We start from the raw sequence: 21,195 nt of genomic DNA, 5'->3' as shown, positions 1-21,195 counted from the left end.
GGATGGGATGGCGGGTGGGTATGTGTAGTTATGTTTAATTCCATGGCTCTGCAAGAAGATACTAAAATTATAGGAAGAAAGAAAAGGAAGAGAGAAAGGGAAAAAAAAGAAAAAGAAACGAGAGTATCGAAAGTTAGTGTTGGGAAATGTGCACGTGATAGAAAATTGGGCTAAGTAGCGAGTATGCATAATGATATAACGATGGTTAGCGGGAGCAGTTTAGAGGGAAAGACAGCAAGAGGAGGAAAAAGAGGAAAAACAAAAACAAAACACAAAGGAAAAACGGGAGGGAGGGATAGATTAGAGGGAGCTGGAGGGCGGGGGGGTTGGGGGTGATGTCTGTGTGTGTGTGTGTGGAAGTGAATGTTCAATTAAAAATTTGTAGGGATCACAGTGAATGTGTAATGGCAGATATATACGTGTGTGTGAGTCACGGTGTGCATGTTTATTGCGGATGGCGGACAGGTAAAAAGAGGTTGATGAGTGAAATCGATGCAGGAATGATTGGATTCCAGATTGATTGTTGTTTTATCTTTGTTTCGCTTGACTTGGTTGGCCAGGTATTTGCCAGATTTATTACTGTATTCAAAATTTTCATCTCTGAGTCTGTGAAGGAGGAACTGAGTTTTTTCTATTTGTGTGCTCACTCAGTTGTAATTTGTATTTCCGTAAATCATTCTGGATTCGTACTGTGGGTTTATTTGCATTGATCTTCTCTACTTCTTTGATCTTTTGCTCTAAGTACATTTCCTTTTCGTTGTCTTTCTTTTTCTTGTGTGTAGACTATAATATGATTTTTCTTCTTAATACTCTTACTAATATTCTTAATAATAAAAAATGTTGCTATTTCCGTTGAATCATTTATTTCACGGAAAGAAGCCCACTCTCTTTTAATATAATTATCAAAGTCAGGGTCATCGAGTGAGGATGTATTAAATCGCCATCTGTTGGATGGTTTGTGAGAATGGTTGGTATTCCAGGTGAGGAAGACAGGAGCATGATGGCTCGCTAATGGTGATGGGGTGTATTAGTATGTCTGAGATTTGGGAAATAATTGAGTTACTGATTAGAGAGGGTGTTTTAATCACCAACAATCACCAAGCCCAAAACCACTCATGAGCTATTTAATTGTTTCTGTGGATTGGCAGTTATGTATAATGTTTAAATTGTTAGACCTGTCTAATGACGGGTTCACAACTGTATTGAAGTCCGACAGATTAGAGAGAAAGGTGAAAAAGGATAAGTCATCATTATTTGGGCCGTCAGTACACGCAGTAGCAATTAGGCTGTTGTGTATTGTGATATTTATTATGATAAATCATCCCTCAGGATCTGTGATGGTGTTGTTATGAATAAATGAGATGTTTTTGTGTATTAAAATAGCTCCCTCTCTTTGCCTAGAGTTGAAATGGGCAGAGGAGTTTTGATTAAATTGCGGTGTTCTTAATTTATGTCAGATCTGGATGTATGAGTTTCTTGTAAAAGGCATATATCTGTTTGTAATTTGTTTACGTGGTTGAGTACCTTAAGTCTTCTTGACTGTGAACCAATTCCACTCAGGTACAAAGTCAAGTGAGTTCATGGTGACAGGATGCGGGAATCTGTTGTTTGAATGTTTTTTGTGTTATGTGCATGTCTATGCTTATGTATGTATGGGCATATGCACATCTGGGTATGTTTGTGTGTACGCGGGTAAACAAGTGTTCTGCCACAGGTGTAGAGCATGAGTGGATTGTATGTGTGTGTGTTGAATATGAATGGGTAGACATGGGTCTTCTCAGAGATAGAGTGCATGGGTATTTTTTGGATGAGTGGGTCTGGTATGAAGAAAGGAAGAGAGACAAAGAAAAATCAAAAAAGGGAAGACATAAAATACAAAGACATAAACTATAAAATTTCACTTGAACTGTTTTTTTTCCCCCAAGGGCTGAGGTGCCTGTTGAAACCAAGGTGCATTTTCATTAACAATACAAGTCGGCAGCCGGGAGGTTATTTTCTTGTCACGGTAGAGTTTGCCATCAATGTGCAACTTATCGACTGAAATAACTGTTTTTTTTTTCCTTCTTGCATGTTCTGTTTTCTGATGGGAGTTTGTATTTTGTGTCTGTCCAGGATTCCTCGGGGGAATTGGTCGTTAAGTCCATAGTCCGTGACTTTCAGTTGTCTGCTGTGATGTTTTACCTGTTGTTTTTGTTTGAAATGTTCAAATTTTGCTAGTATGAGTCTTGGGCATTTGTTTTTGGGGTTTTTTTTGTGGTGTACTGGGTGGAATGTAATGTCGTTTACTGTGTCCGGGTAGATTTGGAGGCGAGTGATCATAAATTCTTTTATCAACTGCTCTGGGTTGTCGTCATGTGTTCGCTCTGGGATACTGGGGGAAAAAACGAGGTTGTCTCTAATGCTGTATGATTGAAGATTTAGTACGGTTTCTTTCATGCATTTGTTTTCTTTAGCTACAGAGGCGATCTGAGTTGTGAGGGAGGTAACGGAATGTTGGAGGGATTTGTTTTCTTTAGCTAGTGCGGTCAGTCGTTCCTGGGTGAATTCCAGGCTTTTGCGCAGCTGATGGAATTCCTTGTGAAGCACTTCAACAGGCGTGATTCTCGCATCTAGTCCAGAGAGTTTATTGTCAACTGAAATTACATGTCACTGACTTCAGTACAGCATGATTCGTCCAAGGAGCCGTGAATGGAGTCAGATTACCAGCATCTCCTGGTGGTCGGTGTGGAGGCCGAATTGTCCTTGTCTCAGCCTGTGAAAGTGTTCATGGTCATGGTCAAGTATTCATCAATGTAGTCCTCAAGGTTTTCCAGATCGAAGGGTTGTTAGGGTCCAGAAAAAGGGGTTTATTTTCGTGGGAAGAATGAAAAAGTAGAAGTTGTGTTTACAATCTAACAGCAGGGGGCTGCCATCTTGAATCTCGCTGCGGTCTTGTAAGATCTCGTGGTGACAGACGCATCTCTCCACTACCGTACCTACAGCATTCTCTAGTTCTGTACTCAATGAACAGATGTGAGATCGATATTGATCTTTTCATCTAATTCGTGGAAAGAAATTAAGAATAGAATAAGCTTTTTTCATAACTTGCAATTTAAATAGCAATTTCAAAACTGACTGAGGAAAGTTCTGATGTGTTTTTCATAAGCTGAGTTTTCGGTACTTTTTGACCATCATTCCCATGAGTCATGATAACTTCTGTGTCAGTTTGTGAAATAACTACCTTTACAACGACAATACAATGATATAGCACTTATAGAAATAGAACTGATCATTAGAAATATAAAAATAAGATCCTAGTTTTGAATTATAGACCAGTCAGTTATAGATGTCAAAGTAATTGCAATTCATTGTTTCCACTCTTGGACACATGTAGTGTATCCACTCACGCACTGCCTTATACACACATCATACACACTGCATCATTAAACATGTCACCTGCCCCTCACGCTCTGCATGCACTGAACAACACGCTCTGTATATGCGCGGTGAGCCCTGGGTGGTCGGCGATGGAGGCACGTTGAGGTTGATTTGTTGTATCTTGGATGAGTCTTAAGGCGGCTGTGCTTCTGCAGGAGGCAGCAGGTGCTCTGGGCTAACTCTCTATTATGTCCAGAGATGAGGCAGTCGGGGGAGGCGGACAGGGAGGAGAAATGCCAAGCGCACTCTGAAAGCTCGAGTCCAAAGCAGCAACTTGTTGTGCTATGCATACAGATTCATCCAGCTGCTCACACATCATCCGTCTCTTAACTGACAGCCCCGTCCCTCTGGCAATGCATTAGTGGGCTTCTCCTGCTGCTGCTGCTGAAAAATTAACATCCCATATCACTAATACACATAGAGTGCGGCGCGGTAATTGCTAACAGGGGGAGGGAGCTGTGAATAATGCTGTGAAGAGGAGGGAAACCAGTGGTTAAAGTAGGCTGCCCACCTGCGCGTGTTTAAATGTACAGAGGTTTAGCGTCAGCTCACCTCGGGGTCGACTACGGTAAATCTGGCTGTTATGAAAAGGAAAGCTGTTGTCAGCCTCTGCAGATGCATGGCTTTTAACAAGGGAAGTAAGGTTGTTCCTCCTCCTCTTTCTATTTTATTTCTCAGCCTTCATAGGTCGTTGCGTGTTTGCCCTGTGGTGTGTAGTCAAATGCGCACCTTTTGATTCCTCTTGTTAAGACAAGTGTGGGGAAAGAAAGCTGCAAAAAACAAGCACTCCTGTATACCTCATTGTATTTGTTTACCCATGGAGACAAAAAGGCTTCAAAGGACATGTTGACTTTTTTATCTTATTTTTTTCACCATATTCAGGAGTATTTAAAAAATCCAATGCCTTCTATTCCAGTCAGACTAGAAACACTTATGCGTACCTTTATTATCAGCAGGCTGGATAAAAGCAATGACCTTTTCGTTGGTCTTCTTCTAAAAGCCATTCAATAACAAGGTCTGATTCTTCACATCACATTAAGCATCCCCACCTGTTCATAATAGAAGTAACTTTTTAGGATAAAATTGGTAATGTTTTGTATTGTGTGTGTAAAGATATAATTCCTGTCACTGTTCCAATGTGGGTATGAAATAAACTCATCAACACAACTAGCTAGAATGGTGATGCCTCTTTCTGAGTGCAGTGCACTAGTGTCTCTGTTGGCAGCAAAGTGTGAATCCTCCAGTAGAAGTTGAGCAAAGGTGAAGGTGGGAGATTGAACTGAAGCATGCTTGAATTCATCTGTCACACAAAATTCATGGTTTGGTACAATTTCGGTACAGCAGAAAAAAAACAAAGGTAGAAAATAACATTCTGGTCTTTTATTTTGAAAAATGCAAAACATCCAACAATGGCTCATTGGTCGAAGCTGTTACCGAAACAGTTTAGTGTTGCTGAAGTGGAAACTGTCACTGAAACAGTTTAGTTGTGCTGCAGTTGAAAAGGAAAACAACCTTTCTGTTCGCTGCAAAGAGTCAGGACACCTGCTGACAGCTGTTTTATGCTGATTTATAGTCTAACTGGATATAAAGTAGTTGAAACTAGCTCCACCAGTGGCAGATACAACAGTAACTTTCTGCTCTAACACAGATGCTTCAGTATTAATAATCTAATGATGTCATATATGATAATATATGAAGCAAATGGAAAAAGGACTCCCTCGGAAAATAGATTTCAATTTCAAGGGACTTCCTGGTTAAATAAAAAATATCAGTCAGAGGGACCAAACCACTACTTTTACTTTCATACTTTTCAACTACATTTTTCTCTCAGAACTGGTTCTTACGATGTACTGTATGACAACGTCAGAAATCAAACGGTCTCACTCAAAGGTGACTGTACCAGAGAGGGGAGGGGCTTTTGGTAAATGCTACTTAAACAGCAGAAAACAGTGCATTCGTTTGGGACTATTATCAACGGCAGTACGATTTAATACACGTGTGGTGTTCTGAGTATTTTGGGCAGCAGCACAGTTTGTGTGGGGCTGACAAAATAAACTACAATGTGTGTACATGGTAATAAAGGATCATGTCACCCAGTGCAACAATGTGGCTCATTGATGTGTTTTTAATAGTTTTTGGACAACAATGGAGCTCTACGGCACAGAGTAATAAGATATATCAGGCTTTGGATACACACACAACACTTATTAGTAAAGATGGAATAACAGAGTGTTCAGTGTTTATGCACCAAAATCCTGCTGATTTGTACTTTGCATTAACGGTGTCTTCATTTATGAATAAACTCAATGCATTAAAGTCTAAGCTCAAAGGTCCATTTATTAGGTTGTAAAACTATATAGCTGCATCTCATGGTGTTCATTTAACATGGTTCAGGTGTCAATCTGTGATAAGAACATGTGTGATGAGAACATGTGATGTGGATTAAAGCTCAGAAAAGCGCAGTAAATGGACCTTTGAGCATAGATTACTTTGTCACATATACTCTTCTAACTTTAGTTTCAAGTTATGTTTTAACTTTTTTAATATTGTTCTATAACTCTGAGCACTTTAGATTGATTTTGTATGGGGTTGTGCTCTAATGTTCAAATGGACTTGAAATAAAAAATAAATAAATAAATAGAGAAAAATATAATAAAAGTAAAAAAAGATGTAGCACTTTGCCAGCACACTAACACAGGACGGATGATAATGTGTGCAACCTTCTCTTAAAAAAGTCATGTAGGTCTGTTACAGGAGACAAGATAATATTCCCATTAAACAAACCGCGTGGGTAGAAATGAATAGACATCTTGTTCACTAAAAGGGGTGCAATGTATTTAGCAGAGGAGGCAGTATGAAGGAGGACCTTGTGATATTATCAACGCCACAGTATAATGAAATCAATGAAAGTGTCAGCTTCTCCAGGGGGCTGTGATTTGTGTCAGCCACTGGTGCCACAGAAAGGCAATACATGAGCTTGTTTGCACAATGGCTGAGGATTTGTGGGTGTATTGAAATGACATTTCTCTGTAGTATTAGGAGAACACAGAGCAGGCAATAGTTCATGAATGACACATTGTTACTCTATTCCCTGGCATGGATTACACAGCGCCTCTACATTTGTGGTTATTGCTGCTATTTTCTCTGACTTATGGCTCATCTCTCCGCCTTCCTTATCCTCCTCTTTTTCTCTCCCTCCACCTTCTCTTCTTGGCTTTTTTTTTCTCCCACTCCTCCATCTACCTCTACTGTATATTACCTCCTCCACAGGCCCCAAGCAGGAGATGATCTATGACTTCTGGCGGATGGTTTGGCAGGAGAACTGCTTCAGTATTGTCATGATCACCAAGCTGGTGGAAGTGGGCAGGGTAGGTATCCCTTTCCTTTGTCCTGTGACCTCTCCAGCCACCAATGAAGATGGATGGAGGAAATGTATTTCTGGAGCTCTCTTTATCATTCTCTGTATATCAGAAGAGCTGCTGCACACTGTATTGTGGGAGGAAATGGCTGCATGTGTTTGATCATGAGTGATCACCTTTTGCTTTGGTGGCTGTGCTCCAAGGTCAAAGCTTTGATGTATATGAAAGCTCATGAAGGAACATTGTGGCTTGTGTTCTATTAGCTTTTCCTGCCTCTGTTGAATACAGTAGGCTACTGTTATAGTATTCAAAATATGTATGCCAATGTGTTATATGAGTTTTTAGCTTGTACCAAACACAGCATGTATAAAATGTGATCAATTAAGGTATTGCAGCTAGAAATGTTATTAGTATTGAGCACAAAATTACTGTTTATATGACAAATTAAAGGAGCACCTCACTTATTTTACCAGTTCAATGTATTCATCACATCATGTACTTCTCAGTGTGTTTTCAGTGCACCAGCTATTCATGAACCCATCACTAAGGTTGTGTGTAAACTCTGTCCTAAGTTCTTAGTAACTGCTAGCTATATTATATACTGCTATATACCCTTAAGTATACATGTATGTGCTTATGCATGCACCATAAGTGCTTTCATCAGGATGCTGTAACTAGTAAATCAGTTGCTATCAATAGCGCGCCATCTAGTTAAAAGTAATCAACGATGTAAACAAGAGGACGCTTGCATGACAAGCTGTGGCATGACTGCCAAAAATAACAGGGATACGTGATATATAAGACTTCATTTCCAATTCTTTGCAAATGTTGGTATGTCTTTCATTTATTCATGCATACATGGAGAAATATGTGTTTCAGGGTTAGTACTATTCATGCAGTTTAGAATGAGTAGGAAATATCCAATTATGCTAACCTAACTGTCTAACTAGTCATTCAGTCTGCTGCTACGTTAGCTTAATGTTTTCTAATTTGAGGTATGTTATATTGGTGACATGCAATTTAAATTCTACGCTGTTAACATCATTATTAAACAGTATTTTATCAAGTGTCAGGTCAGATATGTCAACCATAGTCCATATTAACTTTAAGTATTTACTTTTACTCTTTGATTTAAATGTGTCATATATTAGCAAGTTAGCGTTAGTTTTGTCCTATATGGATATGGATATCGTTGCCCCTGCTCCTTTTGAGTCTTCCAATTTTATGGAAGCACATTGCTATAAATCAATGGAGTACCCCTTTAACCAGAATTTTACAGCCAAAAGCTTTAGTTTTACAGCTGGTTCCATCTTAAAAACATCATAATACACCAGTATTCAAATTATATAAAATCTGATTTTGTGAGCCTGAAAGAACAGACAAGCAACAAAGACAAATAAGTGTCTGCCAGGGTCACAAATTGAAAGGAATTTAGGGAAAAATGTGAACATCAGAATGATGTAAAATAAGATAAATAAAATTTTTTAAAAATAACAAGAATGTCATTTTAGCATTTCACTCTGTTACATTCAACTACAGTACTCTCCCATAGGCTAATATAGTCTTTCCCAGGCCTTGTAGGTTAGAAAATATATTGTTTTTGTATTAGAAAATGAGTCCGCAGCCTGAAGCAGTAGAAAATGTTGACACCATAGAGCCAGCAGTAGAAGAAAATGTCGACGCCACAAAAACACTGCATCAACAGAAAAATAAAGTAGCCATTCTCTTACAAAAACTGAACAGTGCAGGGTTGGAAGGCTGACTGGTTGAGAAAAATAACACCTTCATCTTCTGTAAGTTCTGTTTCCAAAAGTAGGAACTGCCCCTAGAAATCAGAAGGAAAAATGTCTTATTTTACCCCAGTGTCAACACTTTTATGTCTCAGATCTGATGATGGAGAGCATTACAACAACTGCAGGAAAAAGTGCAGACATAATATTTAGCAAAGGCCATGGCACGATTAGAGCGGTGCACTTTGTCTGCTGGATGAAATCTCAGTGTCTTGTTGTGAATGTTTGTTGTTTAGCATAGAGATAAATCAGATGTATATGTGTGTGTGTGAACCTCTCTAAATTAGCTGTTTGTTTTTGTCCAGATGAAGTGCTGTAAGTATTGGCCTGATGACACTGAGCTCTATGGTGACATTAAGATAACCCTACTGAAGACAGAAACACTGGCAGAGTACACTGTGCGCACCTTCGCCATGGAGAGGGTGAGTCATGCTCTCAAATTATTTATATCTCAACTCTTCATATAGCCTGTCTTATGTATACTCACTAATAATAGCACATTTCTCATCCTGTTTCAGGTTTGCTTAATAGGTTTCTATTTATGAACTCCTACAAACATTTCTGTTTTTACGGTGATTGCATCTCATTAAATCTGCCTTCTTCTAGAGAGGTTACCCTGCCAAACATGAGGTGTGCCAGTTCCACTTCACCTCCTGGCCTGAGCACGGTGTGCCGTACCACGCTACCGGCCTGCTGGCTTTCCTGCGCCGGGTCAAGACCTCAACACCTCCTGATGCTGGACCTGTGGTGGTCCATTGCAGGTAACTCAACACTCTCCATCCAGACAGTTACATCAGATGTGCAGAGGGTTTGGATAATTCCGGCCTTAGATAATCTTCTGTTCTTTAATATGATATTTCCTAGTTATACGTTGCATTTCAAGACACTTAAATTGCCTGATCTACTTCTATTCCAGTTTGTTTTTTCTGTATTTCCCAGAATAACTTTCATATTCTTGGTGCTGTGGTTGTGTAGGTGGAAAGCACAATAGTGATAATAACAAATAACAAAAATAAAATTGCACTGTCTAATCGGATGTTGTATTTCTCACACATCCAGCAACACAATCACAAAGACACAATCTGGAGCGCCCTGGTAGCTGAACGGTTACTGTGCATGCCACATAACTGCTACATCTCTGATTCCATTCCAGTCAGGGACCTTTGTTGCATGTCATACCCAATAAAAAAGGCCAAAATACCAAAAAACACAGTCTGTCCTCCTCTGTACTTCAGTTATAGATTTTTATTTTCTGTTTGACTGTTGGACATTGGCGTTAAATCTACAGAGGCCATTGCTTACAAGGTGTGTTTCATCCACTTGTTTTAGACACATTTTCAGTTTTTCAGTTTTAAAAAAGCCCAAAGTGGAAATGCCAGAAATTAAAAAAGAAAAACAACACTGAACATTGGAAGCAAGTTCTTTCCTTGAGGAGTTCCAAAGTATACCGTATCAAAAAAGTATATCAAATATTCGTCATGTGAAAAAAGAGCAGAAACTAGTAATACCTGATGGAAACAGATTTTTTGATTATATGCTGTGGTACCTGCCTTTACTTCTTTTACTATAGACAAAGCATTCACTACTACTACTCACCCTTACAAGCTCCCGCTCTGCCAGAAAGCCCAAAAAATAAAGAATAAAAAGAGCAAGGGTGTTTGGGGATGTACGTTACCATAAAGTTCCTGGTTAAGACAAGAGGTGGTCCTTGTGCCATGTCACCCATTTCTACGTCACCATAGGGTGATAGAATCATCCCAGCGGATCAAAAGAGACAAAATCACTCTCTCATTGACTCATTCCTTAATAACTATACATCAGACAATCAGTCGTTTAATTGTATTGAACAGTAGATTGACTGGTCAGACACTTATCAATGATCCTCGTTTTGTGTCATCACTAACAGGTGTAGTGTCATACTACTATTAATTTAAAATATTGTGGGAGATATTAGTGTATATGATGTGGACACTACTATTTTCATCCCATTGCTGGGATTCCTGATGTCATTTATATAATAAACCCTCAGAATTCAGACATTCAGATAAAGTGGCAGTGATGTAATAATGTGTGTAATTATGTAATCTCGTCATATCCTCTTGAATATATTTGCATAGAGGTGATAGAAATATGCACCAATTCACGTTTTATTTTGTCCAAATCACATTTTAGAAGGTTGAGCAACATTTTAATTGAACCATTTATTCTGTGAAATGAGATCCAAATGTAAAGTATAAAAAATCAGTTGTTCCTACTATCTGTAGCAAAGATATAACATCCTTGTAGCTCATGAGTCACCCACTAAATTTAATTTTGTTCACCTGATTGCTTTGTGCATGATGTGCCACCAAGTCAACCCAACAATTGAATATTATGCTGCCTATACTGTAATAATAGAAATACCAGCATTACAAGTTGAGCATTCATGAGCAAGTATAAATATCATACTGTAGGGTCAAACAAGTACTTTGCTGAGTATTTTTTCATTTTAAACCAGTCGACCAGCGTACACAAGCTATCTGACTGTGGGTTCTAATTCTGATAAAGCACCAATTTTTTTTCATTTCATCATAAATGATGTACTTGTTTAACAACATTGATGCACTGCAGAGAATTTTTTTCTCTTTCAATGGAATAACAATTGATATATAATGAAGACAGATGAGTTCTAGAGGCATAAAATATCCCAATTGAGGCTCTCAGACAGGTTTTAAGTTAACTAAGCCTTACCTGCAGAGGGCTCAGGCATTCACAAACACCCACACATGCCTTTGTAGCGGTGTTTTAGACCCATACATGAAGGGCATAGGCCGTTATTAAATGTCTTAGCATTCTGCGACTAAAAGGTTTTTAACTTTCAAACTTCAGCTTAGACTTCTTATACTGCTTGAACATAATGGTCACTGGATTTCTTTTCTTTCTTTCCAGAACAAAGCCTCTTATTATACTTGACTTTGGGCAGAGTATCTCGATCATTACCAAAGGCTCCCCGCTGAGACTTTTTCATTTCAGTGGTGTACTCAGGCTTGTCGATCCTTCTTCTCTCTCCTCTGTACCAGTATGGGGGCAGGCAGGACCGGCTGCTACATTGTGCTGGATGTCATGCTGGATATGGCTGAGTGTGAAGGAGTGGTGGATATCTACAACTGTGTGAAGACCCTCTGCTCCCGCCGCATCAACATGATCCAGACTGAAGTGAGTTGGAGGGCAGCAGTGCTGGTTAGATAAGCCGTACTGACACTGTTTCTGACATTGCTCACACATTTGATCCACTCAATATGACACTGCTGGAAGCCCAAGTTTTTCATCACCTTTATATTTGACTGTTATCATGCATGTTGCACTGGAATTGTATTCTTCTCAGGCCGGAAAAGCCCCAGAAACTGCACTCATATGACTATGGGCAGTGGTGGAAGAAGTATTCGGATCCTTTATTTAAGTAAAAGTAGCAATACCACAATGTAAAAATACTCCATTAAAAATAAAAGTTCAGGGCAGTGGAAAAAGGTGAATGCACGTCTGACAGTTTTTATGGTTAAAGTGTTAGCAAATGATGGCCTATTAGGCTACACCTCCAAGAGACATAGAGAAACATTATAGTTCATTTTGAGTTGTGTTTCTGCCGACCTGAAGAATATAAGTATGATATTCACTCTCTTATTAGCTCTGATAACTATGTGTTTTTAGCCGCTAGATGATCGACTTTGTCCACCAGCTAGTTGTCTGTGTGCTGTTTGGCAGGTAGTGTAAAGTAGGTTTATTAGATTTTTCTGCCAAAAATAGTCACCTACTTTGGCTAGAAACAAGCTTGATAAGAGTGGAGTTTGTTAGCGGGAAAACCGAAACAATGAGCTAAAAGGCTAAAGAGCTCCGTAGACTTAGCAGCTAGACAATAGGTTTGTCTGTCTGCTGTCTGTTGTTGGGCAGGTAGTGTACAGTAGGTTTATTAGATTTTTCGGCCAAAAATAGTCGCCTGCTTTGGCTAGAAATAAGCTTGTTAAGAGTGGAGTTTGTTAGCAGGAAAACCGAAACAAGCTAAAAGGCTAAAGAGCTCCGTAGACTTAGCAGCTAGGCAATAGCAGGTAGTGTACAGTGGGTTTGTCAGAGCTATTTTTGCTGAAAACAGCCGCCTGCTGTGTGCTGATGAGAACAGTCCAGAAAACTATAGCAATGCATTAAAAGAGGCTAAAAGCATCATGGAGCTGCAAAGTTTGATTATAATTCTTAGTGGGTTGCGAACAACACCATTAATGTTATATAGTTATTTGTTATTTGTTGATATAATGAAAACTGATTAGTGCAGCTTTAAGTATGAAAAGTGAAGGTTCTCAGGGTGTTTTACATTTTATTACTGGATTATTTATGTTATTATTTGATGTTGTAGCTGGTCCAGGTGTAGCTAATTTAACTGTTTTTGTGCAGTTTAATTACAAAACACCTAATCTAGGATGGTTATTATATTTTGTGTGTAAAGCATGAAACTGAAAAATATTAAGTATAGCTTTCATATGAATGTAGAGGAGTAAAATGTATACACTAGTCCCCTCTGAAATGTAGTGGAATAAATGTATGAACTAGCATCACTATACTAGCACACTAGCATGGAAATATTGAAAGTACGGTGTGAGTTTGTTATTCTCCAGCACTAATAATGGTTCTCTAGAACTCTGCACAGAAAGCAAAACTTGCGAAATCCTTAAGGGTAAAAATGAACTTTCGGTTTAAAGGCCATTCAGCATAATCGTCACTCTACACTGATTTAAAAATAATAATCATGTTGAAACATTCACCTACAAAGAATAAATCATATTAGCATAGACAATACTTTCACACTAACACTCATTAAAGGCATAGATCTCTAAATACACAAAGATACTTGTTTTGATTATGTAAATAAACACACAATTGCAGGTTTTTTCTATTTAAAGTGTACTTAGACAGGCAAGTGTGAACTCGCAGTATTCTAACAAACAAACCATAGAAAGACATTAATTACTAGAGCAAATAAAACTATTGACAATATTTTCGTAAAAGCTCTCTTCTTAACACGTCAGAAAGAGACGGTACAGTAAACAGCAAAACAATGGTGTTTATCTCCCTTTTTTATTTCACCTTTTCACCTTTCAGCTAGAGCTCGTCTACCAGTTGAATGCACATATCTGCAATTACAGAACACATTTAAAATGATAAATAAGTTGGAAGAGAGACAGTTTTATGCCTGTAATTTCGAATGTATCTTCGCCTCTTTGATCTTGGTTGGATGTCAAAACAAATTTCCTAGTTTCCTAGTTAATTGCACAGCTCATGATGTTATTTGAATATTGTGTGTGGGCAGTGTTTGGCTTCTCTGATGTGTGTTTTCTGTACTTTTTTTTATAGGCAATTTAATTCTTGGAAACAATGCCTCAGAGTGAGCATGGCAATATGAAGAATGTTAGACAGTTATGACTATTAGTCAACATTCAACAGCAGTAATTAAATTCACTATTGTTCTTCACAAGTGGGCAATTAACAGTTAGGAGGCTCATAAGTGCAGTGAGGGTTTTGTGTTACTTTGTAAATTTGTGGACGTTCCCCTCGCTGTGTGTCTCCTAGGAGCAGTATGTGTTCATCCATGATGCCATCCTGGAGGCTTGTCTGTGCGGAGAGACTGCCATCCCTGTTAATGAGTTTGCTCTCACCTATAAGGAGATGCTGAAGGTAGACTCTCAGAGCAACACCTCACAGCTCAGAGAGGAGTTTCAGGTAACACACTTACACCCTCTGTTATAAGTTTGATCTGTCATTGACCACATTCACTCCTCAAACCATAACACCCATCTGAAAGCTGATATCCATAAGATTCCATATGTTGTTGCCCTCTACAGCAGTGAGAGGTATCTGAAACGATGCTGGTGAACTGCAACAAACATGGCAGAACATCTACAACTGCACTTGTGGTACAGATGTTGGTGATAAGAGTTGATATGGATAGCTAATACAAATCAACATTCAGGAACACTACACTCATAATCATAAGGCTCAATTTTTATTCTATGTAGCTACATATTGCTCACCAATTTAACCAACAGGAGACAAAATTATGGATCAAGAGTAAGTAATTAGGTACTAGTATAATTTTGTTTATATTGGCCTGAATACAAGATGACCCTGATTTTAAGACGAGCCCCTCCTTTACACCTGTTTTTGGAAAAAGCCTTTTTGAAGATACATCGCACTCTCACTCTCCTCTGGTTGGGAACATTTCCCTAAGATACTATTAATACAAGGAGAAGGCTTCATCCTTGAAGGCTTTCTTGTAAACATGGAATAATACATATTCACACACTCTCCTCTCAAGCCCTTGGAAGATGTCAGGAGAAACTCTGGACTCATTTTCACTCGTCAGGAATTATTTCCTCCATGGCAGAAAACATGTTACACATGTTATGTTCAGAAACTCCTGCAGGGTAAACAAATGGCTTTCAGTGCTGACTGACTCTGACTGACTATAAATGGACCTAAAGACACTCACTAGCCAGCAACAATAAGGCTAAAAACAATCCATGATGCAACACTCTCTGTGGTGTTACACTGGAACTCTCTCTATTCAAAAAGAATATCTGATGTCGTGAACACATACTCGAATATAAGATGACCCACACTTTTCCATATGTAATTTCCAGAATTAAATATGGTCTTCTATTAGGGCCAGTATGGTAGTTATCATTGTACTGGCCACTGTTGTTGGCTGTAATCTACTGACATGATTTAACACATTTTTTTTGTGGTAAGGGAAGGACTTACTCATGTATTAGCTTACACAGTGTATCTATAATGATACAAGTGGCCATATTATGGTAATGTTTGTTTTGTAGTTTTTTGGGCCAAGTATGTATTAATTTGCATTGTCTCACTTCATTACCAGCTCCTCTGTGCTGTCAGTGCCAAGTTCATGTCAGGGGAAGGGTAACTCATCCTAAGTAGCACCATTTTTAGCCTCCATATATAGTGATCTGTATTTTTGTATTTTACAGTTAGAAGGAAGAAAGTAAGGCTTTTGTTTGTATATTTTTGTACATTATACAGTATCGCTTTTCATTGATGGCAATTTATAGCAAGCAAATTTTACCTCTGAATAACCCGCCTTCTTATCACATTTCAACCCACTCTTGTGTCCCTGCCAACTTTGATACCAAACACAGTGCTTGCTCATGGAAATGTTGGAATAAAACGGAATAAAATTGATTTCACTTGATTTGACACACTCACGTATGATTATTTGGTATTGAGTCAGGCCCAGCTGCCCGAGCTGACGAGCACCAGCATTATCCAAACACAATATTTACAAGCACACATGGCTAATGAGTTTATTACAAGATAAGCCTAATTTATGTAAACAGCAAGCTGCAGATTGTATTAGTTTGTATATTACATGTTCAAACGAAGCTGCGTCTTGTTTGAATCCATTTTATTCCAATGTTGTTTCCACTAAGCAAAGGCTAAGCAAAGTTCAATTATCTTGTTAAAATCCTTAAAATGGCATTTACTCCCTCATTAAAAATTCCAGAATCCATACATATATATATATATATATATGCAGATATTTTTCATTTTAGAGGTTAAACTGCTGGACACAAAGATGTCTCCTACTTCACTGTAAAGTCCATTTTGTGCACTGGAGGCTTCAAGTTTCCACATTGTCTTGTCTAAGTTGAATATTGGAACAGGATCGGTTTCCAAACTAGTTGTGATGTCACAAATCATGCTCGTAGGCCCGCCCCTTAAAATCTGATTTTCAATGAGCACAGAGAAACTTTCCTCTTTCAGCAGATGAATGTGAAAACAGTCTTCTAGTGTCAAACTCTGCTCATACATCATTCTGTACAATGAATCTCAAACATCCAACTGTAGGAACAAGAAGAAAAACATATTTTTGAGTGGAAGGGGACTTTAAATATTTCTTTGTCATCTTAAATATTGTGCATAGATAAGCAATAATCAAAGTTAAAGATCTTAAGGTATTAGTAAGAGTTTAACACTGGAAAACTCTCATCCACTTCATCAGGACTGTGTGGTTGTGGTTTGATCAGCTTTCATTGAGAGTGGCCAAATAATCCTGCCAACTTCAAAGTACTGAAAAAGTGAAAAATAATTGATCGTGAAATAGCCACAATTAAATAAAATATCATACTCATAGAGAAAGGCCATTCCAAGGCCATTTTCAAGGCCATTTCATCTTCAAATTACATTTAATGCAAGAAAATGTGATAATTGCCATGAAGTAAGAATTTTAAAATCACAAGAAAACCTTCATTCCTAGTCAGAACCAATATTCACCTTATTTTTGTGTGATTTTGTGTTATCTGTGTGTCTTGTGTGGCTTCTTTCATGCATAAAATAAATGCTTCTTCATCATCTATATGATGTCCAGTGAAAAAGATTGTGCTGAAGCTTGTCATTTATTTTAATCAGCAATTGCACGATTGCTGCAATTGCAAAAACAAAAAAAAAACCGCACTCACATTTTGATCATTTATTTCGATGCTTCAAACCACAGAAAGTGGCAGAGGTATCACCTACTGTACAGTGGACAGCTCTGGTTAGAGCTGACTTTATTAACGTTGTCAGATAGAGAACCGCTTCCCAGCATAGCAGTGCAGAGAAAGCAAATCCAATCGCACTTAATGTGCCAGTTTAAACATCTAGCAACACCCCACTATGCCAATGACATTACATTTAAAGAGAAAAAAAACGTACAGAATTCAGCTTTAGCACCGCACACTTTACAATTACACTCGATCCAGCTTTTATTAGGGTGTAAATCTTGAAAATCACTGGGTTGGACTCTCCAAAGTCAGACAAAAAAATAATATCCAAGACTGCACTCAAGTTCTATAATTTTATTCTGCACAAGCCTTGACACTACTTGACTTGATTTAAATAAATGTCTCTTTTACTGCTGCACACAGATTGCTCTGACACAGCTATGATTCAGTGTGTATCCTCTTCATGAGAACTGTCACATTTGCCCCTCTAAACACACTGTGTCTTACGCTGTAGGTCTTTGATGAGAAAAGTTCTCTAGTCATTTGAAACGAACGCTAGTTAGCATGAGAGTGAAACTGCTTTTCTAATCAGTATATATTAATCATTAAAAGCACTTGCTTAAGCAGAAAAGTTAGATTGCAACTAAGGTCACGTATTTGTCTTTTAATAAATGCTATTACCTTGTCCAGTTAATGCCAGTTATAATGCTGTTATTGATTAGTGACCTTTGGCCAGAATAATAAGAAATTCTCTCCTCTACACGCAGCACAATTACCTTCCTTCAGTGCTGCTCATATGAGTCGTCCAATAAGACGGGCCGCTCATAATTGCAAAATATTCCAGACACAATATTCCAGTTATGGGCTGGAATGTTCTATTCATCTTGTCAAAACCAGATGGGGAGTCGTTCACAATATGAAGAGAGTTAGATAATCAGTTCACTTCAATTTCCATCGCTTCTTAATATGCTTATTATAATATAATATCCATATAATACCAGTAGGAATCTCAGGTCTTCAGATCAGGGTTCCTAAACTTTGGAGCTGTCTCCCATTAGATTGAAGATCTGTGGACGTTTTTAAAAAGCAGCTCAAAATCCATTTGTTTAGACGTTTGCTTTATTGTAGCACTCTGTGACGTTTGCTCTTGAAAGGTGCTATATAAATAAACTTATTATTATTATTCATTATGTATGAGACTGAGCTAAATGTGTTTTTTTTTAAATCCATTAAGCCTTGTGGGGGTTTTGACTGATAATTAATGTGTTTTTAAGTTTCCTGGAGATGATTGGAGATAGTTGTGCTTGTCATGTATGACAGGCTGTTTGAGTAGAGAATATTTTCATTGCTTCTGTCCATCTATCTTTGATCCAATTTCTGTTCCGCTGCGTCTGTCTCCTCTTATCACAATCATTATTCTCAGTCTTTCATTTTATCTCTGCATCTAAAGTGTGAACACATTTGCACACACATGCCAACCTCTCTAATTATCTCCTCTGCACACTCGCTTCCCTCCCTCCTCCTCCTCCTCCTCCTCCTCCTCTTCCATCAGACTCTGAACTCGGTGACGCCTCACCTGGATGTGGAGGAGTGCAGCATATCTCTGATGCCCAGGAACCGCGAGAAGAACCGTAGCATGGACGTCCTGCCGCCGGACCGCTCCCTGGCCTTCCTGGTCACCACCGAGGGAGAGAGCAGCAACTACATCAACGCAGCGCTCGCCGACAGTTTCCTCCGGCCCGCCGCCTTCGTGGTGACACCGCACCCGCTGCCCGGCACCACCACCGACTTCTGGAGGCTGGTGTACGACTACGGATGCACCTCGGTGGTGATGCTCAACCAGCTCAACCAGTCCAACTCTGCCTGGGTAAGAGGAGAGAGAGAGAGAGAGAGAGAGGGCTAATAAAGCAGCGGGAGATTAAATTGTCTACACATATCTTAGAAGTAGAAGTAATTTTATTATTAATCTCATTAGGTTAAGCTCCAACTTCTAACTTCTCAGCTTGTCATTTGTAATTTAGCCGTGGGAAACATTAAAACCCTCCGTGTGACAGCATCTGCATCACAGCAGGATTTTGATTAGTGCCACGCAGGGCATTCACATACACTCCAATACAGATATTACCACAGTATAATATAAACAGGGTTTCTTTCTATTTTTTAGCACCTAAAATTCTCAAGTGTCAATTTGCCAATGTTATCTTTCTGTACTTTGTTTTCAACAACTTAAACGGGGAGAAATCATGTATTTGATTATAATTTTATTTAAAATATCTATACATATCATTGGCAATTTAGACTTTTTAGAGATTTTCTGTGATTGTATGTGATCTGTGATTAGTTTTTGGTTCAGGTTACTCAGGTTGAAGTCGACCGCTGAGGTGATTTCTGCCACTGGAGCAGCTTTTCCTTTGAGAAATGTACAGTGTTTGTTACCTAAAGAAGATGTTAGGGGTGCAGAGTGTCAGGGCCAATTTCCTTCCACTTCCAAACACTGTAAATCAAGCAGTAAGCTGAACGCCAGAGCAAAGGTACAGAAACAAAAAAGCAATGTAAACCAAAAAGCTGCCAACCTCCCTCACAGGTCCTGTCTACTTAGCCAGCAGACCTTACTGCAAAAAGCAATTCCTGCTCACTGACAAATCAAAATGCTGTCCTGTAAGTTCAGGTCTTCTCAAAGACGAGGAGCTCTCTCATTGCTGATTATTCTGTTGATTATTTTTTGATTAACCAATTAAGATAAAGAATTTCATTACATCAAACCGCATTGATGCTATTCATGGACTAAATTTCTCAGCAATAGCCAATCAGCATGTTTGTATTCTGTAATTGGCTCTATGTAGTAGTTCTAGAGTCCACCTCTCTTACATGGATTATAATTTCACATGACACACATGCAAGGGATTGACAGAGAAAGATACATGCATGTAAGCTGGTAGCACGCATTCATCATTGATCCTGAGTTCCTTAGTTTTCTTTTTAAAACAAATCAATGCAGTGAATCCTCTCTGCACACTGTTTGTTTGGCTGTGTAGTTGCTTTCCTTTTATAGCATTAGCATCAATTAATCAACAGCTTGCTTAAGCACTAGTTTATAACCACAGTAACACATCAAACTGCTTATAAAAAGTGGGAAATATCAGCTGATGTTCACTGTTGCATCATTCAGAATCGCTTAAGATGATTTTTCATATTTCCATTCGTAATGATGTAACATGTAGACAGTACTAGTGACAACATGTCAACCCCCTCCTCCTTTCTTTAGAGAAGACTTGGGTCATCACATGTCTGCCTGGTGTTCTGCCACAAAGCTTCAATCCTGCATTCAAGCCGTCGATTTAATTTGCACAGGCCGTCACGGTATTAACACATTCTTATCGCCGCCCCCCGCCCCCCCCCTCATGTTTGCTCATGCGTGGGTTTGTTCTTCCGTCTCCCTATCGCCGCTCTGTCACCATGTCATGTCGGATTCCTGCTCAACATTTCCACCATGCCTGTCAGCTGCAACCTGTCCTTCTTCCTCTGTCACTCTTTTCTCACTTCTTCCTCTTCTTCCTTGTCTCTTAGCTGCCAGTGGATTAACAGTTCACCCCCACCACCCCCACCCCCCCCCAAAAAACACACACACACACACACTCAGTTTGCCTGCCTGAGTTGGGGCTGCCTGTCTCCTGTCTGGATGTATAAAATATTTATCTCCCCTTCTGCCCAATGTCACCTGTTAATACCCTTCTGTCATTGTGAAATGCCATTATCACTTCCTACTCCAGGGGTCCCCTCAACCCCAAAGTCACATCAGCACACGTCAGCGTGTCAACACCGCTCCCTTGTGTTTTTTTTTTTTTTCCCCCTCCTATCGGCCAGGGGGGGGACACGTTTTGAAGCAGCGGTGATGGGAGACCTTGGCTTTGCGCACGTCAGCCTCTCAGCTAACTTCCTGTTTATCTCTCCCAGGCACAGCCAAGGTCTCCTACTCCATTAATTTATAATGTGCTAATGGTAATGATTTAGACTCATGAATAATTCAAGCTAGGTGACCGCGGCTTATGTGAGGGATTGTTCCCGGCGACGAGTGGGTTGTGTTTTTTGCTCATTTAATTT

At 39.1% G+C, this 21,195-nt stretch overlaps 1 protein-coding gene across 2 annotated transcripts in view; it reads left to right on the top strand.

Annotated features, from left to right (window-relative positions):
- The window catches only part of ptprua (protein tyrosine phosphatase receptor type Ua), a 207,359-nt gene that overhangs the window by 175,987 nt on the left and 10,177 nt on the right, over positions 1-21,195 (top strand). For both annotated transcript variants that reach the window (XM_042435160.1, XM_042435161.1), the window contains 6 exons: positions 6,688-6,785; positions 8,872-8,988; positions 9,173-9,327; positions 11,626-11,761; positions 14,162-14,311; positions 18,647-18,961. In XM_042435160.1, the coding sequence (XP_042291094.1) occupies positions 6,688-6,785; positions 8,872-8,988; positions 9,173-9,327; positions 11,626-11,761; positions 14,162-14,311; positions 18,647-18,961 (971 nt within the window). The remainder of the gene's footprint in view (positions 1-6,687; positions 6,786-8,871; positions 8,989-9,172; positions 9,328-11,625; positions 11,762-14,161; positions 14,312-18,646; positions 18,962-21,195) is intronic.

This window comes from Thunnus maccoyii, chromosome 15 (assembly GCF_910596095.1).
Source record: "Thunnus maccoyii chromosome 15, fThuMac1.1, whole genome shotgun sequence".
NCBI classification, from domain to species: domain Eukaryota; kingdom Metazoa; phylum Chordata; class Actinopteri; order Scombriformes; family Scombridae; genus Thunnus; species Thunnus maccoyii.
Note: the sequence above shows the minus strand (reverse complement) of the source record. Positions and strands in the feature narration are given on the sequence as shown.